Source organism: Carcharhinus amblyrhynchos, chromosome 11, assembly GCF_965287045.1.
Source record: "Carcharhinus amblyrhynchos chromosome 11, sCarAmb.v2.hapA, whole genome shotgun sequence".
NCBI lineage: Eukaryota > Metazoa > Chordata > Chondrichthyes > Carcharhiniformes > Carcharhinidae > Carcharhinus > Carcharhinus amblyrhynchos.
In genome coordinates this window covers 87,564,927-87,592,609 of record NC_137334.1, presented here as the reverse complement: position 1 = coordinate 87,592,609, position 27,683 = coordinate 87,564,927, and the positions used below count along the sequence as shown (strand labels likewise).

The following is a 27,683-nucleotide window of genomic DNA, read 5'->3' as shown; positions in this document are numbered from 1 at the left end:
GTAAAGTGCATTAGGAGTGTCCAAAGGTTGTGAAAGGCGCTATATAAATACAAGTCTTTATCTTGAATATTGCTGAAACAAGATACATCTTCTCAAAGCTTTCTGTCTTACACTTCCACAGACAGGAGTTTTCCCCGGAATCATAGAATCCCACAGTGCAAAAGGAGGCCATCCGGTCCCATTGATCCTGCACCCACAACAATCCCACCCAGGCTCTATCCCTGTAACCTCACATAGTTAACCCGCTAAACCACCTGATACTACAGGGCAATTTAGCATGGCTAATCAACCTAACCTGCGCATTTTTGGATTGTGGGAGGAAACCGGAGCGCCCAGAGGAAACCCACGCAGACACGGGGTGAATGTGCAAACTCCATACACAGTGACACAAGTCAGGAATCGAACCCGGTCCCCGGTGCTGTGAGGGAGCAGTGCTAACCACTGTGCCACTGTGCTGCCCAATTCCAAATTCTTGAAGTTATTCCTCCACTCAGTGAGATCATGGATGAGTTAATTCTTAATTCTGTCTGCCTGCCTTAAAACACTGACAAAAATCTATCAGTATCAGGTTTGAAACTCCCAACATCCATAACATTTTGGGGTAGAGAGCTCAAGAATATTTTCGAGGTGGGCAGAGTTAGCAAGGCCAGCATTTGCTGTCTGTCCCAAATTGCCCTTCAGGGGGCAGCATCGAGCAACCTTCATGAACTATCGCAGCCCACATAGTGTAGGTACACGCGTAGTGCTGTTAGGATGCCAGAAAGGGCAGCACAGCGACACAGAGGTTAGCACTGCTGCCTCACAGCGCCAGGGACCTGGGTTCGATTCCCGGCTTGGGTCACTGTGAGTGCAGAATCTGCACGTTCTCCCCGTATCTGTGTGGCTTTCCTCCGGATGCTCCAGCTTCCTCCCACAGTCCAAAGATGTGCAGGTTAGGTGGATTGACCATGGTAAATTGCCCCTTAGTGTCCCACGAGATGTAGGCCAGCGGGATTAGTGAGGTAAATATGAACGGTCAATGGGATAGGGCAGGGGTGGGCCTTGGAAGGATGCTCTGTCAGTGTCAGTGCAGACTCATAGAAACATAGAAAAACTACGCCACAAACAGGCCCTTCGGCCCACCAGTTGCACCGAACGTGTCCCTACCTACTAGGCTTACCTATAACCCTCTATCTTACTAAGTCCCATGTACTTATCCAAAAGTCTCTTAAAAGATCCTATCGAGTCCACCTCCACCACCACTGCTGGCAGCCGATTCCACGCATCCACCACTCTCTGAGTGAAAAACTTACTCCTGACATCTCCCCTGTACCTACTCCCCAGCACCTTAATCCTGTGTCCTCTTGTGGCAGCCATTTCAGCCCTGGGAAAAAGCCTCTGAGGATCCACCCGATCTATACCTCTCAGCATCTTATACACCCCTATCAGGTCATCCCTCATCTTTCGTCTCTCCAGGGAGAAAAGACCGAGCTCTCTCAACCTATCCTCATAAGGCATGCCACCCTAATCCAGGCAATATCCTTGTAAATCTGACTCGATGGGTTGAATGGGAATATAATTCTGTGTCAGTATGTGGCTTCAAGGGAAGTTGGGGATGGTTGCGTTCCCACACACTTGCCGCTTTTGTTTACTTAGGTGGTAGGTTCAGGTGGTGGCCTATTTACAGGCGGCTCTCATTAATTCACTCTCACAAATGCATGGCTTACTCCAACAATTTACAGACACACGTGCCAACACTGTATACTGCCACAGCTGTGCTATGGCACCCAGTTCTGGTCACTTTACAGAGAGAGTATGATTGCACCCAAGAAGGTACCAGTAAGACTCGCAAAGTCATGGCCATCAAACTTTGAGGAGAAATTGGATATCCTGGGGTTATTTTCTTTGGCATTGAGGAGGCTGAGGGAAGATTTAATTGTGGCGTATGAAATAATGAGGGACCCAGGTAGACTGAACATAAGAACAATAAGAAATAGGAGCAGGCCCTTCGAGCCTGCCCCGCCATTCAATAAGATCATGGCTGATCTGTTGTGGCTCAGTTCCACTTTCCCGCCCTCTCCCCATAACCCTTAATCCCCTCTCTTATCAAGAACCCATCAACCCGCTTCTTAAAAATATTTAGCGAGGCAGCCTCCACCACTTCAACGGGCAGAGAATTCCAGAGATTCACCACCCTTTGAGTGAAGAAGTTCCTCCTCAACTCCGTTCTAAACCGCCTCCCCTTTATCTTGAGGCTGTGCCCCCTAGTCCTACTGTCTTTTTTGAGCGGGAAGAGTCTCTCCACCTCTATCCTATCCATCCCATTCATCATCTTATACGTCTCAATGAGATCTCCCCTCATTCTTCTAAACTCTAACGAGTACAAGCCTAGTTTATTCAGCCTCTCCTCATAGCTCAATCCCCTCAACTCCGGTATCAGCCTAGTAAACCTCCTCTGCACTCCCTCCAGGGCCAAAATATCCTTGCGCAGGTGCGGCGCCCAAAACTGCACACAGTACTCCAGCTGCGGCCTCACCAATGCCCTATACAGCTGCAGCAAGACCTCCCTACTTTTATATTCAATCCCCCTCGCTATGAAGGCCAGCATCCCATTCGCCTTCCTGACCACCTGCTGCACCTGCAAGCTGGGTTTTTGCGACTCATGCACAAGGACCCCGAGGTCCCTCTGCACCGTCGCCTGCTGCAGTTTTTTGCCACGTAAGTAATAGTCCTTCCTACCATTCTTCCTACCAAAGTGGACCACCTCACACTTGCCAACATTAAATTCCATTTGCCATTTCCTGGCCCATTCGCCCAGCCTATCTAGATCCTTCTGCAGAACAGGAAGGGCTTATTCCCGGTAGCAGAGAAATCAATCAAGTAAAGTTTATTTATTAGTCGCATGTAAGGCTTACATTAACTGTTTGTAAATTGTTGGAGTAAGCCATGCATTTAACAAGAGCCACCCACAAATGGGCCACCTCCTGAACCCACCATCTAGGTGAACAATGAAGTTACTGTGAAATTCCCCTAGTCACCACATTCCGCACCAGTTCGGGTCAATGCACCCTAACCAGCACATCTTTCAGACTGTGAGAAGAAACCGGAGCACCCGGAGGAAACCCATGCAGACACGGGGAGAATGTGCAAACTCCACACAGACAATGACCCAAACCGGGAATCAAACCCAAGTCATTGGCGCTGTGAGGCAGCAGTGCTAACCACTGTGCCAGTGTGTCGCCTGTTGTAATAACCAGGGGGATAGATTTAAAATGACTAGCAGACGGATTAGATGAATTGGAAGAGAAAATATTTCCCCCAGGGAATGGGTGAGGTTTGGAACTCACAGCCTGAAAGATTGGGAGAGGCAGAAACCCCATGGAAACTTGAGGTGCCGGAACCTATGGGGGTTACAGGCCAACAATTGGAAAGTGGGATTCGAGTGCATACTTCTCCACTGATCATATCTACTGGATATGATGGGCCAAATGGCCTCCTTTTACGCTGTAAATTTTCTACATTTACATTTCTATCTTTTCCTCATTTAGTTAGGTCAATTTACCGAGAATTGTGAGAGAAAGTGTTACTTGAAGGCTTATAAATACTTACGTCAAGTTGATGTTACATTTCCTAAGGAGAGGATACATTCCCATATCAAAGATTGGAATAAAAGTTACAATCAAGAGGGCATTAATAGTCTGTGGAAGAAAACAAAAGCCACAAGTAAAAGGAATTAGTAGGAATAATTAACCTGGAGAGTTGTATTAACCATGTTCTCAGAAACCCTTCATGGTAACAACTTTTAGTGGGAAAGATAAATGACGATATCACCAAATGCCCAATATAGGTGGGTGCCCATCCACCAGGGTGATCAGACGGGTAAGCTTCAATGGGGAGAGCTGGAGAATTGAGTGGATTCATAGAATCCCTACAGTGTGTTAGCATCTTAATGTTGGCAATGCACTGAAAGTGGAGTTGGGTTTGTTCTGAGCTGATTAGATTTGATTTTGTAGAAACCATAGAAATCCTACACTGCAGAAGGAGGCCATTCGGCCCATCAACTCTGCACCCATAACAATCTCATCCCAGGCCCTATCCCCATTAGAATACATATTTACCCTGCTAATCCGCCTGACACTAATGGACAATTTATCACGGCTAATTCACCTAACCAGCATGTCTTTCAGACTTTGAGAGGAAACTGGAGCACCTGGAGGAAACCCAAGCAGACACATGGAGAGGACGTGGACTCCTCACATACGGTCACCCAAGCTAGGAATTGAACCCGGGTCCCTGGTGTTGTGAGGCAGCAGTGCTAACCGCTGTGCCACTATGCTGCCATGGCACATAGTGAGGGGATTACCCAGAATGCAAACAGCTGAACCCATCAACAGTAACACGGTGATGACCAGATCATCAGTTTCAGTTTTGTTGATTGAGGGGCAGGTTTTGGTCAGGACATTAGGGATAACTCCCTTGTCTCCTTCCAAATATGGCTCTAGGGATCTGTTACACCCACCTGAGAGAGTGTTTCTTAGGCAGCACCCATGACTGCTACCACCTAGAAGGAGAAGAACAGCAGATACTCAGGAACTCCACCACCTAGAGGTTCCCCTCCAAGTCACTGACCATCCTGACCTGGCAATATATTACCGTTCCTTCACTGTCACCTGGAATTCCCTTGCTAACAGCACAGTGGGTGTACCTACACCTCAGGGATTTCAAGAAGACAGCTCACCACCGCCTGCTCAAGGCTAAGTAGGGATGGGCTTTAAATGATGGTCTAGCCAGTGACAGTGACATCTCGTGAATGAATAAGAGAAAGGTTAGTTTGAGGCTGGGGAGACGTTTGGATTGGAAAAATTGGAATAATCTTTAAAAGATATTTATTGAATATTTATTGAATGGATAGCCAAGTCATAGCTTCAGCAACAGAACCATTTCACTTTGATTTTAAAACAACGTAATTGTCAAGAAGTTAGAACACCTTCCATCTCACCTGCATCTGGTCGGGTTGTATGATAAAACCACCCTGAAATAGGAGCATTCAGAGAGTTAATGTCAGTTTCACATGTGGATGTTTAATTGAGATCTGATGTAGCATGCGAGCGCTGGAAAAGATACAAGATATACTTACAAAGTTTGCATTCATCCTGGTTGCTTGCAGAGTCCATCGAGATCCCTGGGTATGAATTTACATAACGTTATTGGCTGGCTCTGCATGTTAAACTTTCTTTCATATACTGATTTCCACAAACTCAATGGCCTCCCAAAGTGCTTTAACAGCCAATGAAAAGCCAAGAATTACTCTGCTTGTTGTAATTTTGGTAATGTGGCAATTTGCAAACAACAAGCTCCCACAGACAGGAAGGAGTTAAATATTCTAAGTGTGATGCTAATGTGTCTTTAAGAAATGTATTTTTTGATTATGTTCTCCATAGTTATTGGTGTTAACAAATTGTCCCTAAATTAGGCGTCCCTCAATCTGGTTATAATTCTTTAAATTTGCACACCTTTATTGTGGAGTCCAATAGGCGTAGACAAAGGTCATAGGTTAGAAGAGGGCACTCACAATGTTAAAATGGCGGCGCGGGCTTGTTGGGCCAAAGGGCCTGTTTCCTGTGCTGTGTTGTTCTTTGTTATTTGTTATAAGCAGTTTTGTTTTTTTTTCATTGTGGCACTAGCTGTCTGATTAGAAGCCCTTTTATTGCTGCTTAAATGGTTTAAATGAAGTTTTGTTTATTTTTAGTCTGGGCCTAATGCACTTTCAGGGAGTTTATGATCTTTTGAATTATTTTGGGAAGAATATTAACAGGTCAGATGGGGCAGCTTTTTTTTTCCTCTTCCAAAAGAATTTTCACTTCCACTTTTGGTTGTTGGTAGTTAGAAGGTGGTTTGGACTTCAGATTGGGTGCAGTGGGCTGTCTCTCTCTCTCTCTCTCCCCCTGGTGTTTTGAGAAGCTGTTGCGACTTCAAGCCTGCCTGGGTGTGTGTCCAGAAAGTTGTAGAATCCAACAACAAAATGTGAGCTTCTTTGTTTTCTGTGCTAAACTTGTGGCAGGTGTATACTTATACAGAGTTTTGTTATGTTGGAACAGTACATTTGCTGTTGAGGTTTATGCAATGTCATAGTTGTTTTCTTTCTTTCTGTAATTGGTAAAAAAAACTATTGTTAATTTTCTTTCTATACATGTTAACTATATTCTTAAATAAACTTTACTTGATAAAAGCTCCCTAGTGGATTATTTGAATCTCATGCTTACCCGTATCAAATTCAAATTGCAAAAGTTATGGTCCAGGCAGACTCCATGAAATATCTTGGAGTTTCTGACATGGATGATAACACGTGGATCCGCTTTACTTAGCTGTATTGGTTAAGGAATGAAATCTCACAATGTACTGGACCAATAATTTCAGCATTATTCAGAAGACTTTCTAAACCTTGGAATCCTCTCACTTTAGCTTAAAGTAAAGTTTATTTAGTAGTCATAAGTTGGCTTACATTAACACTGCAGTGAATTTACTCTGAAAACCTCCTAGTCACCACACTCTGGTGCCTGTTCGGGTACACAGAGGAAGAATTTAGTGTGGCCAGTGCAACTAACCAGCACGTCTTGGGACTGCGGGAGGAAAGCAGAACACCTGGAGGAAACCCAGGCAGCCATGGGGAGAACGTGCAAATTCCAGACAGACAGTGACCCAAGTTGGGAATGGAACCCTGGTTCCTGGCGCTGTGGGGCAGCAGGGCTAACCACTGTGCCACCCTGCCTTCCCAGCTCACTGGAAACCAGCACTGTAGTCTTCTGTTTGAAACTTACAATTTGTTCGCCAGTTTCAGCTTGTCACCGAGCAACATACAGCTATGATGTAGCACTGTGGCCCTGGCCTCATTTGGGAAATAATATCACTTCTGTTCCAGTCTGACTTTCTATGGGATAAAGTGCTGACATTGGGCCATCGATCGATGGCAGACCTGCAGCCTACTTTTTATGGCTCCTGATTGATGTCAACAGAAACAAGCATCGGGATTGGTGTGGAACAAGCTGCTCACTTGCTATTACCCAGATTACTCTATTTCACAAAGTCATGAACCACTCCTATCAGAGAACATCAATATTCCCTGTAATATTGGTTCCCTCGTTGGTTTGCAGAGCCAGTTTGATTCAATCTGTGGCACATTGAAAGTGTTTGAGCAATGGTCCACAAACAGAAGAGAACAAGGCTCACGCTGTATCTTCCTGGCCACTATGCAACCGCGCGCATGCTCAGTTTTAAGAGAATGTCTGTGGTCATTCCCAAAGGTCATCAAAATGGACTCCCACTAATGTGAATTATACAGACTTTACCGCAGAGAGAGGAATGTTTTATCCAACTGGATATCATAGACTCAACAGCGCAGAAGGAGGCCATTTGGCCCATCGAGTCTGCTCTGACAGCAATCCCATGCAGGTCCTATCCCCGCAACCCTGCATATTTACCCTCCTAGTCCCCCTGACCCTGATTAGCATGGCCAATCAACCTAACCCGCACATCTTTGGTCTGTGGGAGGAAACCGGGGGTACCCGGAGGAAACCAATGCAGACACGGAGAGAGCATACAAACTCCAGACAGGTAGTGTGCCGAGGTTTATGTTCCACTCAAGTCTCCTCTCACTTTACTCCATCTCAACCTAATTTTTCTTTTTCATCCTTGTGTACTTATCCAGATTCCCCTCAGATACACGTTGTCAATTATCAAAATCCCAGGTGACAAGAGGCTGCTCTGAGGGTGGAAGAGCTGACTGGTGGTGATTTAATCTGGGGGTAACCACACCTTAGGTGTGGAGCAAGGTTGAGAAGGAGGGGCCTTCATGAATAACCTCAGTCGGTGCGGGAATTGAACCCACGCTGTTGGCATCGCCCCACTTAACGGACCAGCCACCCAAGCTAACCAGCCCCCAGAGTCAATGAATAAGTTCAATAATGAAAAGCTGGATGGACTGAATGGCCTCCTCGCTGTTGAAAATCTCAATGATTCTATGATTACTCATGTGAAATTGCTGGACTTCCAAAGAGTAGGAGGTGACTTGATTGAAACATATAAAATCCTGAGGGGTCTGACAGGGTGGGTGTAGGAAGGCTAGTTCCTTTAGTGGGAGAATAGGGGTCACTGTTTAAAAATAAGGGGTCGCCCACTTGAGACAGAAATGAGGAGGAGATTTTTTTCTCCCAGAAGGTCATGCGTCTCTAGAAACTCTCTTCCTCAAAAGGCAGCAGGAGTAGAATCTTTGAATATTTTGAAGGCAGAGCTGGATTCTTGATTAACAAAGGGGGAATGAAGAGTTATCAGGGGTTGGCAGGTTAGAATTGGATTGGCCATGATCTTATTGAATGGTGGAGCAGGATCGAGGGGCTGAGTGGCCTCCTCATTCTCCTAAGTTTTATGTTCATTCTGTGGGAAGTTTTCTAGATGAAAATCCTCCATTTATTCTCCTCTGCTTGGAAAAAGGTGCCTCCTTCTTGCACTGCCTCGCCATGGAGTCAAGTCCCACCTTTACCCTGCCTGTATTGTCCATTACCATCTTTTTACCTTTATAAGTTGCCTCCTTGGTGACCTTCTGTTGAAGCAAAATAGCCCAAGTGTCTCCAATCCACGCTCAGGTTAGCACTGCTGCCTCACAGCGCCAAGGACCCAAGTTTGATTCTGGCCTTGGGTCACTGTCTGTGCGGAGTCTGCACGTTCATCCCATGTCTGCATGGGTTTCTCCCTGGTTTCCTCCCACAGTCCAAAAGATGTGCTGATTAGGGCACATTGGCCGTGCTAAATTCTCCCTCAGTGTACCCGAACAGGCACCGGAATGTGGCGACTCGGGGACTTTCACAATAACTTCATTGCAGTATTAATGTGAGCCTACTTGCGACTAATAAGTAAATAAATAAACTCAGGCTTGTGCACTGGAAAATGAAACTAGGATGGTTGGGTGGTTTGTCTTTGGCCAGCGATGGGCTGAAGGGCCTTTTCTTTGCTGTATACCTCTATGCCTCACACAAATTCCTTTCAAATATTGAAATGTGGTTTCAAACAGGCAGAGCAACTGATCTGTTTTTTGTTGGGACTCCAACAAATCCCCAGATGAGTAAGTTCTTTACCTGTTGGTCAAACAAAGCCCAAAACATTGGAAGAGGGAGATAAAGGAACAGAACTCGAGTAACCATCTTAATTTCTTTGATCAGGTGTTTCTGTGAGAAAATAAACATATTTACAAATTAATTTTTTTTTACAAGTAGAATTATTTCGATGAGATACACGATAAAGTATTCAAAATTTTCAACGAAAGGGTTTGACGTAACTGAATATTTTTCCGTTGCCCAGTCAAGCCAATGCTCCCTCTTTGGATACATTTTTCCACGATGTCTCCACCGGTTGGCAATTGAAAACTGTAAGAGAAGATAATTTTGTTTAAAAGCTGAGTCCCTGGGGTGAACATTTAGTCAGAAAATTATCCAAGAATTTGTGACAGATTACCCATCAAGTTTAGTCACTCATCGCCCTTAGGGAAGTCACTTCCTGAATAGACTCTTTTCTCATAAAGAATTATGCGCATTGCGGTGCTCAAGCAGATACGGACGTTATAGAGGATGTTTCCAGCATCTTTCTGCTTCTCCAACTTACCCGTAAAATAATCATAGCCAGGATTTCAGGGCCCCCGAATATTACGTTTCCCGTGGAGGTAAACACAGTTTAGATTGGCATGGCGGTTAGCGCTGCTGCCTCACTGCACCAGGGGCCCGGGTTCAATTCAGGCTTTGGGTTGCTGTCTGTGTGGAGTTTGCACGTTGTCCCCGTGTCTGCATGGGCTTCCTCCGGGTGCTCCAGTTTCCTTCCACAGCCCAAAAGATGTGCTGGCTAGGTGCATTGGGCCATACTAAATTCTCCCTCAGTGTACCCGAACAGGGGCCGGAGGGTGGCGACTAGGGGATTTTCACAGTAACTTCATTTCACTGTTAACGTGAGCTTCCTCGTGACTGTTAGATTCAAGAATTCACTGACCCCTCACGATAAATCGTAAGAGTTTATTAGGAGATCATTCAAGATGACTCCGACTGGTATCAGACACATTGATAACTGTTTATTTTCAGGTCTGACTTGAATAGGAAACTATGTGGCTCAGAGGAGACGATGGCCCAGTGGTATTGTTGCTAGACTATTAATCCAGAAACTCAGCTGATGTTCTGGGGATCTGGGTTCAAATCCTGCCACGGCAGATGGTGGAATTTGAATTCAATAAAAAAAGTATGGAATTAAGAATCTACTGATGGCCATGAAACCATTGTTGATTGTTGTAACAACCTATCTAGTTCACTAATGTCCTTTTAGGGAAGGAAATCTGCCATCCTTATCCAGTCTGGCCTAAATGTGACTCCAGAGCCATACAATGTGGTTGACTTTCAACTGCCTTCCAAGGACAACTAAGCAAGGGCAATAGCCAGCCAGCGACACCCATGTTCAATGAATAAAGCAAGAGTACATTGGCACCAGTCTGTCCCTGCTGCCCAGCATGCTGCTCACACATTAGAACATAAGAACATAAGAAGTAGGAGCAGGAGTAGGCCATCTAGCCCTTCGAGCCTGCCCCGCCATTCAATAAGATCATGGCTGATCTGAAGTGGATCAGTTCCACATTCCCGCTTTCTCCCCATAGCCCTTAATTCCCCTGTCTATCAGAAACCTATCTACCCGTGACTTCAATATATTCAACGAGGTAGCCTGCACCACTTCAACGGGCAGAGAATTCCAGAGATTCACCACCCTTTGAGTGAAGAAGTTCCTCCTCAACTCCGATCTAAACTGCACCCCGCCTCTTATTTAGCCTAGGGTCTACACATTTGCACCATGCTGAATATAATGTCAGTACACAGCATGTTGCTACCACCCATCAGAATGGCAATTGTCAGTTGAAGTCCAGTCCTGCGAAGAAATTCTGCCATTGGGAGACTCAGTGTGGGACTTGAGGAGAAAGTGAATCACATTTGGCAAAGCAATGGAAAGGGGAGAGAGCCGGAGAGCGGGAATAACTGGATTGCTCTTTGAAAGATTCAGTGAAGACTTGATGGGATAAGTGGTCTCCATCTGTGTTGTGTGCTGTTTTATGAGATACTGGGAGTAGGTACACCAATGTCCACATATCATAATTTAACAGAGGGCAGGATTTTCCAGCAACAGATGTGGCTTTTGGCAGGGGAGGATCTTCCAGTCCCACTGACGCCCTGCATGGCTCACCCATCCCGCCGCTGGGGAACCCAACGCTGGGGGAGGGTCGCCTTTGGCAGGATCGGAAGATCCCACTGTCAGAAAGGGCTGGAAAATCCCAGTAAGAAGTCTCACAATGCCAGGTTAAAGTCCAACCAGTTTATTTGACAGTAAACCCACAAGCTTTCGGAAATGTTGTTCAATTTCGGAAACGCTGTTTCCGAAAGCTTGTGGGTTTACTGTCAAATAAACTGGTTGGACTTTAACCTGGTGTGGTGAGACTTCTTACTGTGTTTACCCCAGTCCAACGCGGCATCTCCACATCATGGAAAATCCCACCCAGAGTTACTATATGTAAAATAAATGGTAATATTTGCGAATGTCTCTGAGGAAGGACGATTGCTAATTTGTTCCTTAGGCACTCACCCCAACACACTTACAGACTGCAACCAATATATTTCCCTGGGGTGGAAGTTTTTTGTAGAGTCCGCTTCCTGATATGAATACAACTAAATCAAAGGGGAAAAGAATCAAATTAATGTTCACATTTCCACAGCACGTTCTTTCCTTGTTCCTTTATCACCAAATCCCCTGTTCACCATTTCTCCTCTTCCAGGTGGGAATGTCGGATAAATATAAAGCGCTGAACTCAGTTGATGAATGTTTTGGATCTTTGAGCGTCATCATACTTATCGAACGGTCAACTGGCAGCAAATACTTGCAAACTAATGATGGTTCTGGAAAAAGATTGTTTTACAATACGCCAAGCGATAAGAAAATTACAAATAAAGAGGAGTTTAAGGATGTTCAGTGGGAAACTTGGACTTAGATATTGGGTCCAAATGTGAACGGAATATGGCCCAAATATTTAGATATTAATGACATCTAATGACAAGCTCCCAAACCCATGGTCACCACCACCTAGGAGGACCAGGGCAGCCAGCTGATGATAACACCACCAGTTCCACTGCCCCTCCAAGTCTTGCAACATCTTGACTTGGAATTGCGGGGAGCAGGGGGTAGATGGTGGCATTATGGTAATATCACTGGGTAATTCTGATGCTAATGTTCTGGGAACAAGGGCTCAAATCCACCAAGGCAGCTGGTAGAGTTTAAATTCAGGTGATTATCCAGAATTGGAAAGCTCCTCTCAGTAATGGTGGCCATGCATCCGTTGTTGATTGTCATAAAGATCAATTTGATTCAATAATTTTGGGAAGAAAATCTGCCGAGCTTACATGGTTTGGTCTACTTGTGAATCTGGGTCCAACAGCAATGTGGGTGACTCCTAAATGCCCTCTGAAACGCCACTCAGTTCAAGGGCAATTAGAGATAGGCAACAAATGCTGGTCTTGCCAGCGATGCCCATATCCAATAAAAGAATAATGGAAAAAAAATCTGCATTCTTCATAGACCCCCTACAGTGCCATTCAGTCCATCAATCCAAGCCCTATCCCCGCATCCCCATATATTTATCCTGCTAGCTCCTCTGACGCTAAGAGGCAACTTAGCATGGCCAATCCATGTAACCCGTACATCTTTGGACCATGGGAGGAAACTGGAGCCCCCGGAGGAAACCCACGCAGACATGGGGAGAAACTGCAAAATCCACACAGACAACGACCCAAACCAGGAATCTAACCTGGGTCCCTGATGCTGTGAGGCAGCAGTGCTAACCACTATGCCACCATGCCTGTTGATTGAAATTTCTGGAACTTTATCTGCATGTGTGGGATCATATCACCAAAAGGTCCGGAGGGACCACATCAAGGGTAACCGAAGAAATGGGCAATGACTACGACCTTGCCAGCGATACCCACACCCGAGAATGGACAAATATAGCACTGAGTCCCTGGAACAAAATTATCCTAAATTGCCACGTTTGTAATGATGTCAGCCATTGGATGCCTTGCTCTTCTGAGGTTGGGGTGAAGACATGTGGGTGGCACGGTGGTTAGCACTGCTGCCTCATTGCGCCAGGGACCCAGGTTCAATTCCGGCCTTGGGTCACTATCCGTGCGGAGTCCGCACATTCTCCCATGTCTGCATGGATTTCTTCCGCGCGTTCCGGTTTCCTCCCACAGTCCAAGGATGTGCAGGGAATGATAATTCTGGATTATCACCTGAATATGTGGGTTAGGTGGATTGGCCGTGCGAAATTGCCCCTTAGTATCAGGGGACTAGCTCGGGTAGGTGCATTGTGGGGATAGGGCCTGGGTGGGGTTGTGGTCGGGGCAGACTCGATGGGGCGAATGGTCTCCTTCTGGACTGTAGGGATTCTATGTTTTCTGTGCAGGAGGCTGAGACTTGACTATTTACCTTGTGCTTCAACTAACACTGAAATGCTTCAAATTGTGTGCCGTGGATAAAAACAAGTGAAATGCTGGCTTGTTCCCGCAGCAAGCAGCAGAGTGAATAGAAGCTTAGGATGGAACTGCAGCTTACCTAAAGCGATCACCATGAGTGCAGCTGGAACACCAAAGGCAAGAGCGTAACAGTCAAGCCCAAAACACTGAACGTCGGCTGAAAAACACCACAAGGCAATGTCATAAGAACATAAGAAATAGGAGCAGGAGTAGGCCATCTAGCCCCTCGAGCCTGCCCCGCCATTCAATAAGATCATGGCTTTCCTGCTTTCTCCCCATAACCCTCAATTCGCTTGCCTACCAAAAACCTATCTACCCGTGTCTTAAATATATTTAGCGAGGTAGCTTCCACCACTTCAGTGGGCAGAGAATTCCAGAGATTCACCACCCTTTGAGTGAAGAAGTTCCTCCTCAACTCTGTTCTAAACTCCCCCCACCCCCCCCCCCACCTTATCTTGAGGCTGTGCCCTCTAGTCCTACTGTCCTTTCTGAGCGGGAAGAATCTCTCTACCTCTACTCTATCCATCCCCTTCATTATCTTATACATCTCTATAAGATCCCCCCTCATCCTTCTAAACTCCAATGACTACAGACCCAGTCTATTCAGCCTCTCTTCATAGTCCAACCCCCTCATCTCCGGTATCAGCCTAGTGAACCTCCTCTGCACTCCCTCCAAGGCCAAAATATCCTTGCGCAAGTACGGCGACCAAAACTGCACACAGTACTCCAGCTGCGGCCTCACCACTGCCCTGTACAGTTGCAGCAAGACCTCCCTACTTTTATATTCAATCCCCCTCGCTATGAAGGCCAGCATCCCATTCGCCTTCCTGACCACCTGCTGCACCTGCAGGCTGGGTTTTTGCGACTTGTGCACAAGGACCCCCAGGTCCCTCTGCACCGTAGCATGCTGCAGCTTTTCTCCCTTTAAATAGTAATCCCTCCGACTATTATTCCTGCCAAAGTGGATAACCTCACACTTGCTAACATTGTACTCCATCTGCCAGGTCCTCGCCCACTCGCTCAGCCTATCCAGATCTCTCTGCAGACTTTCCACACCCTCCGCACAATTTGCTTTTCCACTTACCTTCGTGCCATCAGCAAATTTTGACACCCTACACTCAGCCCCCTCCTCCAGATCGTCTATATAAATGGTAAATGTCGTTGCGGATGGAGGCGCGGGATTATCCTTACAGCACTGGACACAGTCACTACCTGACTGCCTGGGGTCGCAATCCACTTCAGGGCAGTCTCCTGTCCCCTGAGAGCTACCAGCCATAATCAGCAGGCCGTCCCTCTCAGCCTGACTGAGGGCACTGGCCATTGCTAACACTGGCCGGGGGGCCTAGGGCCTACAGTGAATAGACTGAAGAAAATTAAAGTTGCAATTGATGAAGGGGCAAGACCTCCAGTGGAATTGTTGGGCCTTTGGAGGTTGCCTTTCCTGTCTGTGGCCTTTCTATGCTTAGAAACAAATGTCACTATGCGCCCCCCACCGCCTCCCCAACACTGATTGTTGATTGCTGACTCCCTACGTTTAGCTGGTGGCCTTTCTAGATGTTGTGGAGGGGGAGGTTGTCAAATGGCCTTTTCCGGGGTGAAGGGTCAGTCCCTCCCGCCCGCCTCTGTCAGCAATTGGCCTTTGACCTATCCAGATTAGCTGCCTACTGCCCTAGGGCGGGCAATTGTCCAATCCTGTTCCACCACCAGTGGCAAACTCCCAGGACCAGGTAGGGCAGCCCAGCCAATCAAAATATGGTTCCCGGTGCTGATGGTGGAAACAGTCTCCGTGGTAACCATCGGCTGCAGTGGTGCCTCAGTCGTCATAGTGGACACCACACGTCTGTTCCCTCACTTCAGGGACACCCTGACATGAGCGTAGCCATGCAGCAGAGGCAGGATGTTGGGCCAAATGACCCCCTCAAATGTGCGCCGACTAGACCTGTGTGTGGGCACGTTGAAGGCAACAGACCCAACTCCTGTTAGCACCCTTGCCCCAGAAGAAAAATCCCAGCCGGAATTTTCAGGATGGCGGGCGCTTGGCACCGCGAGTCGGGCGTGTGACACATTCCCGCCCACCCTGACAGACTCACCACCGTTTCACACTCAACTGAGCACTGATTGACAGTTGGTGGGACTCACATTCATCCTTGGAAGGCCTTGGAGAACTGTCATCCAACCTGACTGGGTACTGGAGGGGATGGCGTCCCGTTTCTGAAGGGGCCCTTCAGAATGAGAGCCCACCCCCCTCCCCCAGCTTCCTGCCTGAGGTGGAGATTCATTCATTTTTCTGACCCACCTAGAAATAGAGGGCTGGTTGGGAAATGGCCTTAGGCGGAAGGACAGGTTTCTTGCCTGAGGCCATGCCTGCCTCATCGTGCAATTGCGTCTGAGTTGGTCAGGAGACGGGGGGGGGGGGGGTTTATCCTGAGGGGAGTCACGCCTGTGCGATTTTATGCTCTGCCCCACTTCAGAATGCGCTGTGTTGGGGGGGGACAGGATGTAAAACTCTACTGCCTTCTCTTCTGACACTTTCCCCCTGAGACGGGTGAGCCATGGTGGGGAATTTCCCAACTCCCACTACCTGCCTCAAAGATTCGAATGTAGCCCAGGGGCAAAGCCAGGCACAGACATAGCACCACCACCACCACCCCCAATCGCCGCGCCATCAAAGATTAAATTCTATTCATCAAAAAAAAGAGAATTGCAAATCTGCACCGACCTCTCAACATGGGAGTGATGATGGTCGAGAGTAAACTCCCTGCATTTATGGACAGGTAGAAGAAAGAGAAGAACCTCCTTCGCTCAAAAGCCTGGAACACAGCAGTAGAAAGTTGTGACTTAGTGCAGTGCTGGTCAGCGCAATGTATACCAGACTCACCAACGCAATGTATAAAGACCCAGTCAATGTAAATACATAGATAGAGTGGAATTCAACCAAAATACTCTAAGTGTTGAAGTTGCGGGAAAATTGGAGTAATTCAGGCTGTTTTTTCTTTCAGTGGGAGTTTACACTAGAATCTCCCAAACTCTGTGCAATGCAGGGGTCACCAGTACGAATCGCATAAGATTTCAGGTTCCGGGGCCTATTCCCATCTGGGGGGCTGAAACCAGCTGGCCAGCCTGGGACCCCCACAGTGCTGCCCCCCCCCACAAGCCCCCCTCCATGGCCCGATCGCAGCCCCCCCCCACCCCCCGCCCCCAATCATTTCTGGGCCAGCCTCAAACCCCCACCCCCGTCCCCCATTGCCTGACTGCGCCTTCCCTCCCCCCAGATCATTCCCAGGCTGGCCTTGATTCTCCCCTGCTACCCCCATTCTGGACCATCTCAATCTCAGGCCTCCTCAGCAGGCAGACTAACCACCCCTCCCCCCCCCCCTCCCCCCGCCCCGGTAGACCCTGCCTCCCTGATAGATCCCTCCCCCTACCCAGCCTCGCCTGTCCCAGTTGTTGGCCTCCTTACTGCCCCCATCCCGTAGGCATGGGTACTTTGCCCCTTGGGCAGTGCCCGGGTCACAGGCTGGCACATGCCAGAATGCCCAAGCTCAGGGGGCATCCCAGGATACTAAGGGACAATTTTAGCATGGCCAATTAGCCTAACACGCGCAGACATGAGGAGAATGTGCAAACTCCACACAGACAGTGACCCGAGCCTGGAATCGAACCCAAATCCCTGGCGCTGTGAAGCAGCAGTGCTAACCACTGTGCCCATAAGTGTGAATAATTCCAGAGAAGACCATGCCGGAAATCCAGCTCTGGGAGATGATAGCTGGGCGCAAACTCTCGCACAAATCCCATGCATCACCCTCTGCGTGATTCTCCCAGCCCTCTGTGATAAAAAATTAGTGATGGGGGAATCACGGCCGTAATATTTATATGCCAGCTCCAGCCAGTGGGTGTGAAGCCAAGTCAATCAATGCGAGATATGCCTTGTTAATGAATGTGAAACTGCCCAGTCTATTAATGAGGACTGAGTCAAACAGGGGCACTGATGTCTATTCTCGATGCTGAGGACACAGGACATATATTTAACCCAACAAGTGCTTTCCACTCAGCTACAGCCCCTCATTATTGGTAAAACTCTCCCACGCTATCCCAGAGACTTTGACATCTTCCCTTAAGTGTTGTGCCCAGAATTGAGTACAATTCTCCAGCTGAGGCCTAGCCGGTGGTTTATAAAGGTTTTGCTTGTGTTCTCAATTGCTCTTTGACGAAAGGGGTTGTCAAGGATTATGGGGGATAGGCAGCAAAGTGGTGTTGAGGTTTCTATCAGTTCAGCCGATGGTGGAGCAGGCTTGGTAGGCTCCTAATACTCGTGTGTTCTACTTAGACAACCTGGGATCCTGCCCGCCTACAAGTCTAGTGACGGGTTGTATGCGAAAAGTTCCATTTCAAGCATGGTGCACTCACATGTTCCTCTTCAAACTGGTCACCACCAAAAGCAGCAACACAAGGCTTGATACCACCAGTGCCGAGGGCTATGAGAAAGAGGCCAAACATTGACAAGCCCCTAGAAATAAAAAGAAGCTTTTTAAGTTTAGAGAGACTGGTGTAACATCACTTTTTTTTAATCTCCCCCGGCCTGTCAGAGCTCAAAAGGTATTTGGACACAACGTTCGCGAGTGATGAATCTTTTTATTGCCTTCTTATCAATAAGGAGAGGGAAATTCCTAAGGCTTCTTCAGTCTGCCCTGCCCAATTGTGTACAGTTAGCCTGTTTTATAGGACACAACTTGTGGTAAAGATAATTGTTCCCAGTCACACACACCAGTAAATTATTTACATATGATACAAATAGGTAGGTCCGAGACAACACATGTTTAATCGCATCCCATTGGTAATGTCATAATCCTTAGTGGTAGACGGATGGAATGTCCATTCAGACAATGGTCGCTTAACCAGGTCTTAATTACAGTTTTGGTGCTGTTAGCAAGGACATCCGTGTTGATGGATATAGTAAAACGTTCACCTTTAGTCTGAGCTATCTATTTCATGGAGATGCAGAGGCAGCCAGTTTACTGTGAGGATACTGCTAATTTTCCTGGCCCCCTGGCTGACTCTCTGCTGAGCACAGTTCCCCTCTCCCACAACTGAATTGCCTCCGTCTGCATTGTCGGGACTCTATGATTCTATGATTACTGAGGAAGTGCAGTGCTATTGGAGGCGCCACCTTTTAGACAAGTTAGTTAAACGAGGCCAGACTGAAGGTCTCAGTTCTCCCAGTATCTTGGCACAACCAACATGAATAAAATGGAATATGTCCTTGCTGTTTGTGGGAGCTTGCTGTGCCCAAAATGGCTGCCGCATTTCCTAAGCTAATAATGACTACATTTTTAAATTAATTTGTGGGACATGGGCGTCGCTGGCTGGCCAGCATTTATTGCCCACCCCTGGTTGCTCGAGGGCAGTTGGGAACCAACCACATTGCTGTGACCCTGGAGTAGGCCAGACCAGATAAGGGCAGCAGATTTCCTTCTCTAAGGGACATTAGTGAACCAGATGAGTTTTTCCCGACAATCGACAATGGTTTCATGGTCATCAGTGGATTCTAAATTCCAGATTTTTTTTCATTGAGTTCAAATCCCACCAACTGCTGTGGTGGGATTCGAACTTGGGTTCCCAGAACATTGGCTGAGTTTCTGGATAAATAGTCTAACGATAATATCGCTAGGCCATCACCTTCATTGGCTGTAAAGCCACTGAAACATCCTGAGGTCACTGTTACAATTGTTATTACTGTAAATTCATGTTTCAGTGCTGGACTTTATTCTGCCCCTTTGCAATATCTTTGTTTCCCTTCTCCTTGAATGGGGAGATTCAGCGATAATTCCAGTGCCTACAGGATGATTTATTGGGCATGGGATCAGCTATCTATGGCGGCACAGTGGTTAGTGCCAGCTGCCTCACAGTGCCAGGGACCTGGGTCCAATTCCAGCCTCGCTCGCCGTCTGGGTGAAGTTTGAATTCTCCCCCCGTGTCTGTGCGGGTTTCCTCCAGGTGCTCCAGTTTCCTCCCACAGCCCGATGATGTGCAGGTTTGGTAGATTTGGCTGTGCTAAATTGACCCTAGTGTCAGGGAGATTAGCAGGATAGATGTGCGGGGGTTACGGGAATAGGGCCTGGGTGGGACTGTGATTGGTACAGGCTTGATGGGCCAAGTGGCCTAATTCTGTGCTGTAGGGATTCAATTCTATGACCCGTTATCCAGATTTCCCAATGTTGATTTTTGTGACAAGTATATAACAACCCAACATTGACCTTTTTACACAGTTGACCAAAGTCAACGGCAGGGATGTTAAATCTCCTGCATTAAAATTCTGCCAGATTTGCAGACCAAGTCCTATTTTTTTTTCCATTTGAGATTATATACAATTGACTATCTTCAATTACTCATGCGTGGTTGTCTGGGGTTGGGTGGTGGGGGTGGGGAAGATGGAATCATACAGTGCACCTCCTGAGGTAGAGAAAAGGAGAATTTGCATTTATGTAGCACCCTTCACAACCAGAGGACATCCTAAAGAATCCTGGGATCTTATAAATCCCGTTGAGAGGATAATGGGGCCTCAGCTGAAATAAGAAACATGTCTTTCACTCACACATGCATCTTCTGGTCACCCAGTGTTGGAATTGCACCAGCAGACTTCACAATATGACCAATGACATACACGATGGACAGCACAATGATGGTTCTGTTTGGGAGCAGAAGAATAAGCATCAATATTCACTAAAACAGATATAAATATTACAGTGAACACCTTTCAATGCATCAATGGTAAGTGTTAGGGAAAGATATCTGGCACAGCAAGGGTTAAAATGAGACTAGGAAACAGTGTCGCCCACATGGGTGATGCAGAGAGACACATGACCTGAGACTAAAGGGAGTTGTGGACTGGGCAGAAACATGTGTAAGAGCAGGCATGGAGTTAGCTCATAGCTTGGGCTTTACATGTATATTTGATTTGATTTGATTTATTCTTGTCACAAGTATTAACATGCAGTGAAAAGTATTGTTTCTTGTGTGCTATGCAGAGAAAACATACCACTCGTAGAGAAGGAAACAAGAGAGTGCAGAATATAGTCAAAGGTAGGGTGTAGAGAAAGATCAACTTAATGCAAGGTAAGTCCGTTCAAAAATCTGACAGCAGCAGGGAAGAAGCTATGTGTTATCGGTGAACATTTAATGTTTAACTGTACAAGATTCACAGCATCTTTGTAAAAGATCGACTGATCATTCAACATAAAACCATATAGGAGGCTGCTTGGGATATCAATTTGCATTTATAAGTTTGACCAAATGTTAGGTTGAAGTTACAAAACAATGCGGGGCTGAACTTTAGGAGGAGGTATACTGCTCTGAAGTCACTAATGGCCTGCAGTTCTTGCATCAGAAGGAATTGAAACAAGGAACTGACTGTTTACTTAGATGTGGCCACCATTCTCTCCCCACTTCCATAGTAACATAGTAAAAATAATCTGTGCCCCACTCCATGCAACATCCTTAAGTAGCTGGTCCCTGCCAGATCCTGTCATATCCTATTAAAATCAGCCTTTCCCCAATCCAGAATCTTTATTTCCAGTCCATTTTTGTCCTTTCCCATAATGACCTTAAATCTTACCGTGTTATGGTCACTATCACCAGACTGTTCCCCCAATTGACATTTCTGCCACCTGGCTGGTTTCATTCCCTAAAATTAGACCAAGCATTGCTCCCTCTCTTGTAGGACTGCCAACGTGATGACCCAAAAAAACCTGCCTGCATGCACTTTAAGAATTCTGCCCCCTCTCTAAGCCTTTCACGCTCCGCCTATCCCAATTAACGTTGGGGAAGTTGAAATCCCCTCCTATTCTTACCCGGTTATTTTGATGCTTCTCTGAGATTTGCGAACATGCCTGGTCTTCTATCTCTTCCGGACTATTTGGGGGTCTATTGTACACTTCCAGCAATGTGATTGGCCCCTTTTTGTCTTTAACCCATGTGGCCCCAGTGGAGGGGCCTGTGAATATAACACCCCTCCTCACTGCAGTAATTGAGTCCTTGATCAATTTTTGCATCACCACCTCCTCTTTTACAGCCCCCTTGTCTCGCCTGAAGATTCTATACCCCATAATGTTGAGCTGCCAGTCCTGACCCTCCGTCAATATTGTGATAACAATACTAACATGTTCCCATGTGCTAATCAACAACCTCAGCTCTTCTGCATTGCCTGTAAGTCTCCTTGCATTAAAATAGATGCACCCAGCATTGCTATATTCCCTTGTGCCTTAGCATGTCGATCTTCACTCTGCCTTCCAAAAGGACTTGGATTTTCTTCTATATTTGGCTGTTTGTCCCCTCTTGCAGTATCTCCACTCTGCAACACACACGCCTGCCAAATTAGTTTCACACCTCCCCTCCCCATCCCTCCTCTATGAAACTTCCCTCTAAGGATGTTGGTCCTCTTCTGGTTCAGATGCCACCTGTCTGACTTGTGCAGGTCCCACTTGCCCCAAAAGCTGACCCAGTGGTCCGGGTGTCTAAAGCCTGCACCATCTCTTCAGAAATGCATTGACCTGCTCTATCCTCCTATTCTGATACTCACTAGCATGTAACACCAGAGAGTACAACTTTTGAGGTCCTACTTTGCAATCTGCTGCCCAGCTCCTGAAATAAGAACATAAGAACATAAGAAATAGGAGCAGGAGTAGGCCATCTAGCCCTTCGAGCCTGCCCCGCCATTCAATAAGATCATGGCTGATCTGTTGTGGCTCAGTTCCACTTTCCCGCCCTCTCCCCATAACCCTTAATCCCCTCTCTTATCAAGAACCCATCAACCCGCTTCTTAAAAATATTTAGCGAGGCAGCCTCCACCACTTCAACGGGCAGAGAATTCCAGAGATTCACCACCCTTTGAGTGAAGAAGTTCCTCCTCAACTCCGTTCTAAACCGCCTCCCCTTTATCTTGAGGCTGTGCCCCCTAGTTCTACTGTCTTTTTTGAGCGGGAAGAGTCTCTCCACCTCTATCCTATCCATCCCATTCATCATCTTAAACGTCTCAATGAGATCTCCCCTCATTCTTCTAAACTCTAACGAGTACAAGCCTAGTTTATTCAGCCTCTCCTCATAGCTCAATCCCCTCAACTCCGGTATCAGCCTAGTAAACCTCCTCTGCACTCCCTCCAGGGCCAAAATATCCTTGCGCAGGTGCGGCGCCCAAAACTGCACACAGTACTCCAGCTGCGGTCTCACCAACTACCATCCCTCTTTCTACCAATGTTGTTGGTACCAATATGAACTATGACCTCTGACTGTTCACCCTCCCCCTTCAGACTGCCTTGCAGCCGTTCAGTGAGAACCTTGACCCTGGCACTAGGGAGGCAACGCACCACCCTGGAGTCCAATACCAACACCATAGTTCCGAAAGTCCTCCAACACCTCTATTTTCTCAGCGAATGTAGTCACCCAGACTGCAAGGAGCGTCTAAGAATTTCCACATGTTGCAAAACACGGGGCTGAGCTCCCAGTCATAAGTTTACACAGGAACATAGAATAAAGGAGCAGGAGGAGGCCATTTGGCCCTTTGAGCCTGCTCCGCCATTCATTACGGCCATGGTTGATTGTCCAACTCAATAGCCTAATCCTGCTTTCACCCCATAACCTTTGATCCCATTTGACCCAAGTGCGATATCCAGCCGCCTCTTGAATACATTCAAAGTTTTGGCATCAACTACTTCCTGTGGTAATGAATTCCACAGGCTCACCACTCTTTGGGTGAAGAAATGTCTCCTCACGTCAGCCCTCAATGGTCTACCCTGAATCCTCAGATTGTGACCTCTGGTTCTGGACTCCCCCACCATATCCTCCCTGTATCTACCCTGTCTAGTCCTGTGAGAATTTTATGAGTCTCTATGAGATCCCCCCCTTCATTCGTCTGAACTCCAATGAAAACAATCCTAACCTAGTTAATCTCTCCTCATACCTCAGTCCCACCTTCCCTGGAATCAGCCTGGTAAACCTTCGCTGCACTCCCTCGAGAGCAAGAACATCCTTCCTCAGAAAAGGAGACTGAAGGCCCTGTATAACTGCAACAACACATCCCTGTTCCTGTATTCGAAACCTCTCGCAGTGAAGGCCAACATACCGTTTGCCTTCTTTACTGCCTGCTGCACCTGCACGCTTACCTTCAGTGACTGGTGCACAAAGACACACAAATCACTTTGCACACTTCCCTCTCCCAATTTACAGCCATTTTATCAAAGAACAAAGGACAAAGAACAAAGAAAATTACAGCAGAGGAACAGGCCATTCAGCCCTCCAAGCCTGCTCTAACCATGCTGCCCGATTTAACTAAAACTCCCTACCCTTCTGGGGACCCGTATCTCTCTATTCCCATCCTACTCATGTATTTGTCAAGACTCCCTTAAAAGTCACTACCATATCTGTCTCCACAATCTCCCCGAGCGGTGAGTTCCAGGCACCCACCGCTCTCTGTGTAAAAAACTTGCCTCGTACATCTCCTTTAAACCTTGCCTCTTGCACCTTAAACCTGTGCCTCCTAGTAATTGATACTTCCACCCTGGGAAAAAGCTTCTGACTATCCACTCTGTCCACGCCTCTCATAATTTGTAGACTTCTATCAGATCGCCCCTCAACCTCTGTTGCTCCAGTGAGAACAAACCAAGTTTCTCCAACCTCTCCTCATCGCTACAGCCCTCCATCCCAGGCAACATCCTATTAAATCTTTTCTGTACCCTCTCCAAAGCCTTCACATCCTTCTGGCGACTGGAACTGAACATCATATTCCAAACGTGGCCTAACTAAGGTTCTCTAAAGCTGCAACGTGACTTGCCAAATTTTAAACTCAATCCCCCGGCCGATGAAGGCAAGTATGTCGTCTGCCTGCACTCGTTCTTCACTCTTAGTGAAAAGACCCTTCCGTTAAATTGATCCCGAGTAGAAAATTATTTAACCGAAAGAGAAAGTGCTGGGAAACTCAGCAGGCAGCATTTGTAAGGAGAGAAAAAAGATTTCGGGTCCAGATGACCCTTTGTCAAAGATTATTTGACAAAACTATTTAGGTTATTTCTTGGAAAGCTGAAACTCTTACCTTACCCGAGCGTGATTGGAACGCAATATGTAATGGTCTATAATAATGGGTTAATATTACCCGTCGCACTCTATTATATAACAAGACTGTTCCCTCTGTGTCAGGATCTTTTCCTCATTGTTTCCATTTCCACCATGAGTCGTGACTTTAATTGAATTGCTGTCATTGCTCAGGACAGCCTGTAATCCTAAACCATTTACTGCAGATTAGGAGCACTCAGCTACACAATAGACAATTCATTGTTAGCAAAATGTTATTGGCTTTTAATTGCTCCTGTATTTTGCACGCTTTAATGGGGGGAGGAGCTCGGATGCACCACTGTGTCTACCCTAAATAAGCAGAGGAAGAAGTCTCACAGCACCAGGTTAAAATCCAACAGGTTTATTTGGAATCACGGCCTTTCGGAGTGCTGCTCCTTCCTCAGGGGAGTGGGGATGAAGGAGCAGCGCTCCGAAAGCTTGTACTACCAAATAAACCTGCTGGACTTGGTGTTGTGAGACTTCTTACTGTGCGCACCCCAGTCCAATCATGGTATCTCCGCATCTTGAATAAGCAGGGTATTTCTGATCAGGTGCTACAGCTGGTAACTTTGGAGCTGGTATTAATGCATGCGTTCCAAGGACCAGTGATGGCACTTGTCACAGGAATTTGTGCCATTTGAAGCTTTTTTTTCTCTGAGGATGGGGGTATATTTGAAATTATTCACAGACAAGGGCTGACTAGGAACAGTCAGCATGGCTTTGTGAGAGCAAAATCATTTCTCACAGATTTGATTGAGTTTTTTGAAGGGGTAACCAAGAAGGTAGATGAGGGCAGTTCAGTTGATGTTGTCTACATGGACTTTAGCACGGCCTTTGACAAGGTATCACATAGTAGGTTGTTGCATAAGGTTAAATCTCATGGGATCTAGGGTGAGGAAGCCAAATGGATACAAAATTGGCTTGATGACAGAAGAAAGAGGGTGGCTGTAGAGGGTTGTTTTTCAAACTGAAGGTGGTGACCAGCAGTGTGCCTCAGGGATTGGTGCTGGGTCCACTGTTATTTGGCATTTATATTAATGATTTGGATGAGAATTTAGGAGACATGATTAGTAAGTTTGCAGTTGACACCAAGTTTGGTGGCATAGTGGACAGTGAAGAAGGTTATCTAGGATTGCAACGGGATCTTGATCAATTGGGCCAGTGGGCTGACAAATGGCAGATGGAGTTTAATTTAGATAAATGCGAGGTGATGCATTGTGGTAGCTCGAACCGGGGCAGCACTTACTCAGCTAATGGCTGGGCATTGGGGAGAGTTATAGAACAAAGAGATCTAGGGGTACTTGATCATAGCTCCTTGAAAACAGAGCCACAGATGGATATAGTGGTGAAGAAGGCATTTGACATTCTTGGTTTCATTGGTTAAAACATTGAATACAGGAGTTGGGCTGTCTTGTTGAAGTTGTAGAAGACATTAGTAAGACCACATTTGGAATACTCTGCTCTGGTCACCCTATTAGAGAAAGGATATTATTAAACTAGAAAGAGTGCAGAAAGGATTTATTAGGATTCTACCAGGACTTGATGGTTTGAATTATGAGGAAAGGCTGGATAGACTGGGACTTTTCTCCCTGCAGTGTAGGAGGCATAATGATAATCTTATCGAGGTCCATAAAATAACGAGGGGCATAGATCTATTAGATATTCAACACTTTTTCCCAAAGGTAAGGGAGTCTAAAACTACAGGGCGTAGGTTTAAGGTGAAAGTGGAGAGATACAAAAGGATCCAGTGAGGTAATTCTTTCACACAGAGGGTGGTGAGTGTTTGAAATGAGCTGCCAGAGGTAGTAGTAGAGGCAGGTACAATTTTATCTTATAAGAAGCATTTAGACAGTTAAATAGATAAGATGGGTATAGAGGGACATGGGCCAAACATGGGCAACTGGGTCCAACATGGCGGTTAAACAAAAGGGCAGCAGGAACAAGTTGGGCTGAAGGGCCTGTTTCCATGCTGTAAACCTCTATGACTCTATGACTTTATAAGTGCTTTTCATTGAGTTTGGCTTTGTTTCTTTGACAAGCTTCCAAGCAACAGTCAGACATTTACCACAGAGCCTGAAGAAAAGCCCTGGCGACAGTTACCACTGTGTTGCTCTTGAGTACTTCCTGTGGTCAATCAAATATTCTCAGAGAACAGTTTGACCAACTCTCCTTCTAAAGGTGGGGCATGCTCGGTGTGATAGAATCAGGAGCAAAAAATCGTACATTAGAACATAGAACATTACAGCGTAGTACAGGCCCTTCGGCCCTCAATGTTGCGAGTTACCAACAGTGAAAAGATGTGTGGTGTTTTGGGATTCGGGTGGTTCTTGTTTTGTGTGGCACAGTGGCACAGTGGTTAGCACTGTCACCTCACTGTGCCAGGGAACCGGGTTCAAATCCGGACTTGGATGACTGTCTGTGTGGAGTTTGCACATTCTCCCCATGTCTGCATGGGTTTCCTCCGGGTGCTCCGGTTTACTCCCACAGTCCCAAAAGACATGCTGGTTAGGTGCATTGGTCATGCTAAATTCTCCCTCAGTGTGCCTGAACAGACGCCAGAGAGTGGCGACTAAGGCATTTTCACAGTAACTTCATTGCAGTGTTAATGTAAGTCTACTTGTGACACTAATAAATAAACTTTAGATATGTGGGGTTACGGGGCTAGGTGGGATTGTTATTGATGCAAAGTTGATGGGCCGAATGACTTCTTTCTGCACCATAGGGATTCTATTATCTTCCATAATCTATGTCAGCACAAAATAAAGAGAAAATGAAAGCGATATTCCATATTTATAAAAACCACCATCTCACTTAAACTTTCCCAACCAGGAATCAGCAATGAGGGCTCCCAAAACCGGTGTGAAATAGGCCAATCCGGAGAAGGCGTGGTAGATGGCAGTGGACAGATTGTCATCCCAGTGGAGGAAGCTGGTAAAGTAGAGAGTGAGAACGGCTGAAATGCAAGAGACAAAAGATCATAAGAAAGCGCGGAATTAGGACACTTATTCA

At 46.5% G+C, this 27,683-nt stretch overlaps 1 protein-coding gene across 1 annotated transcript in view; it reads right to left on the bottom strand.

Annotated features, from left to right (window-relative positions):
* slc15a2 (solute carrier family 15 member 2) overlaps window positions 1-27,683 on the bottom strand; it is a 61,432-nt gene that overhangs the window by 26,568 nt on the left and 7,181 nt on the right. The window contains exons 4-14 of the mRNA XM_080199506.1: window positions 27,486-27,627; window positions 20,167-20,259; window positions 17,982-18,081; window positions 16,294-16,384; window positions 13,654-13,731; window positions 11,635-11,717; window positions 9,309-9,395; window positions 9,108-9,197; window positions 5,117-5,161; window positions 4,979-5,011; window positions 3,589-3,677 (exon numbers count right to left, since the gene is read on the bottom strand). Of these exons, the coding sequence (XP_080055632.1) occupies window positions 3,589-3,677; window positions 4,979-5,011; window positions 5,117-5,161; window positions 9,108-9,197; window positions 9,309-9,395; window positions 11,635-11,717; window positions 13,654-13,731; window positions 16,294-16,384; window positions 17,982-18,081; window positions 20,167-20,259; window positions 27,486-27,627 (931 nt within the window). The remainder of the gene's footprint in view (window positions 1-3,588; window positions 3,678-4,978; window positions 5,012-5,116; window positions 5,162-9,107; window positions 9,198-9,308; window positions 9,396-11,634; window positions 11,718-13,653; window positions 13,732-16,293; window positions 16,385-17,981; window positions 18,082-20,166; window positions 20,260-27,485; window positions 27,628-27,683) is intronic.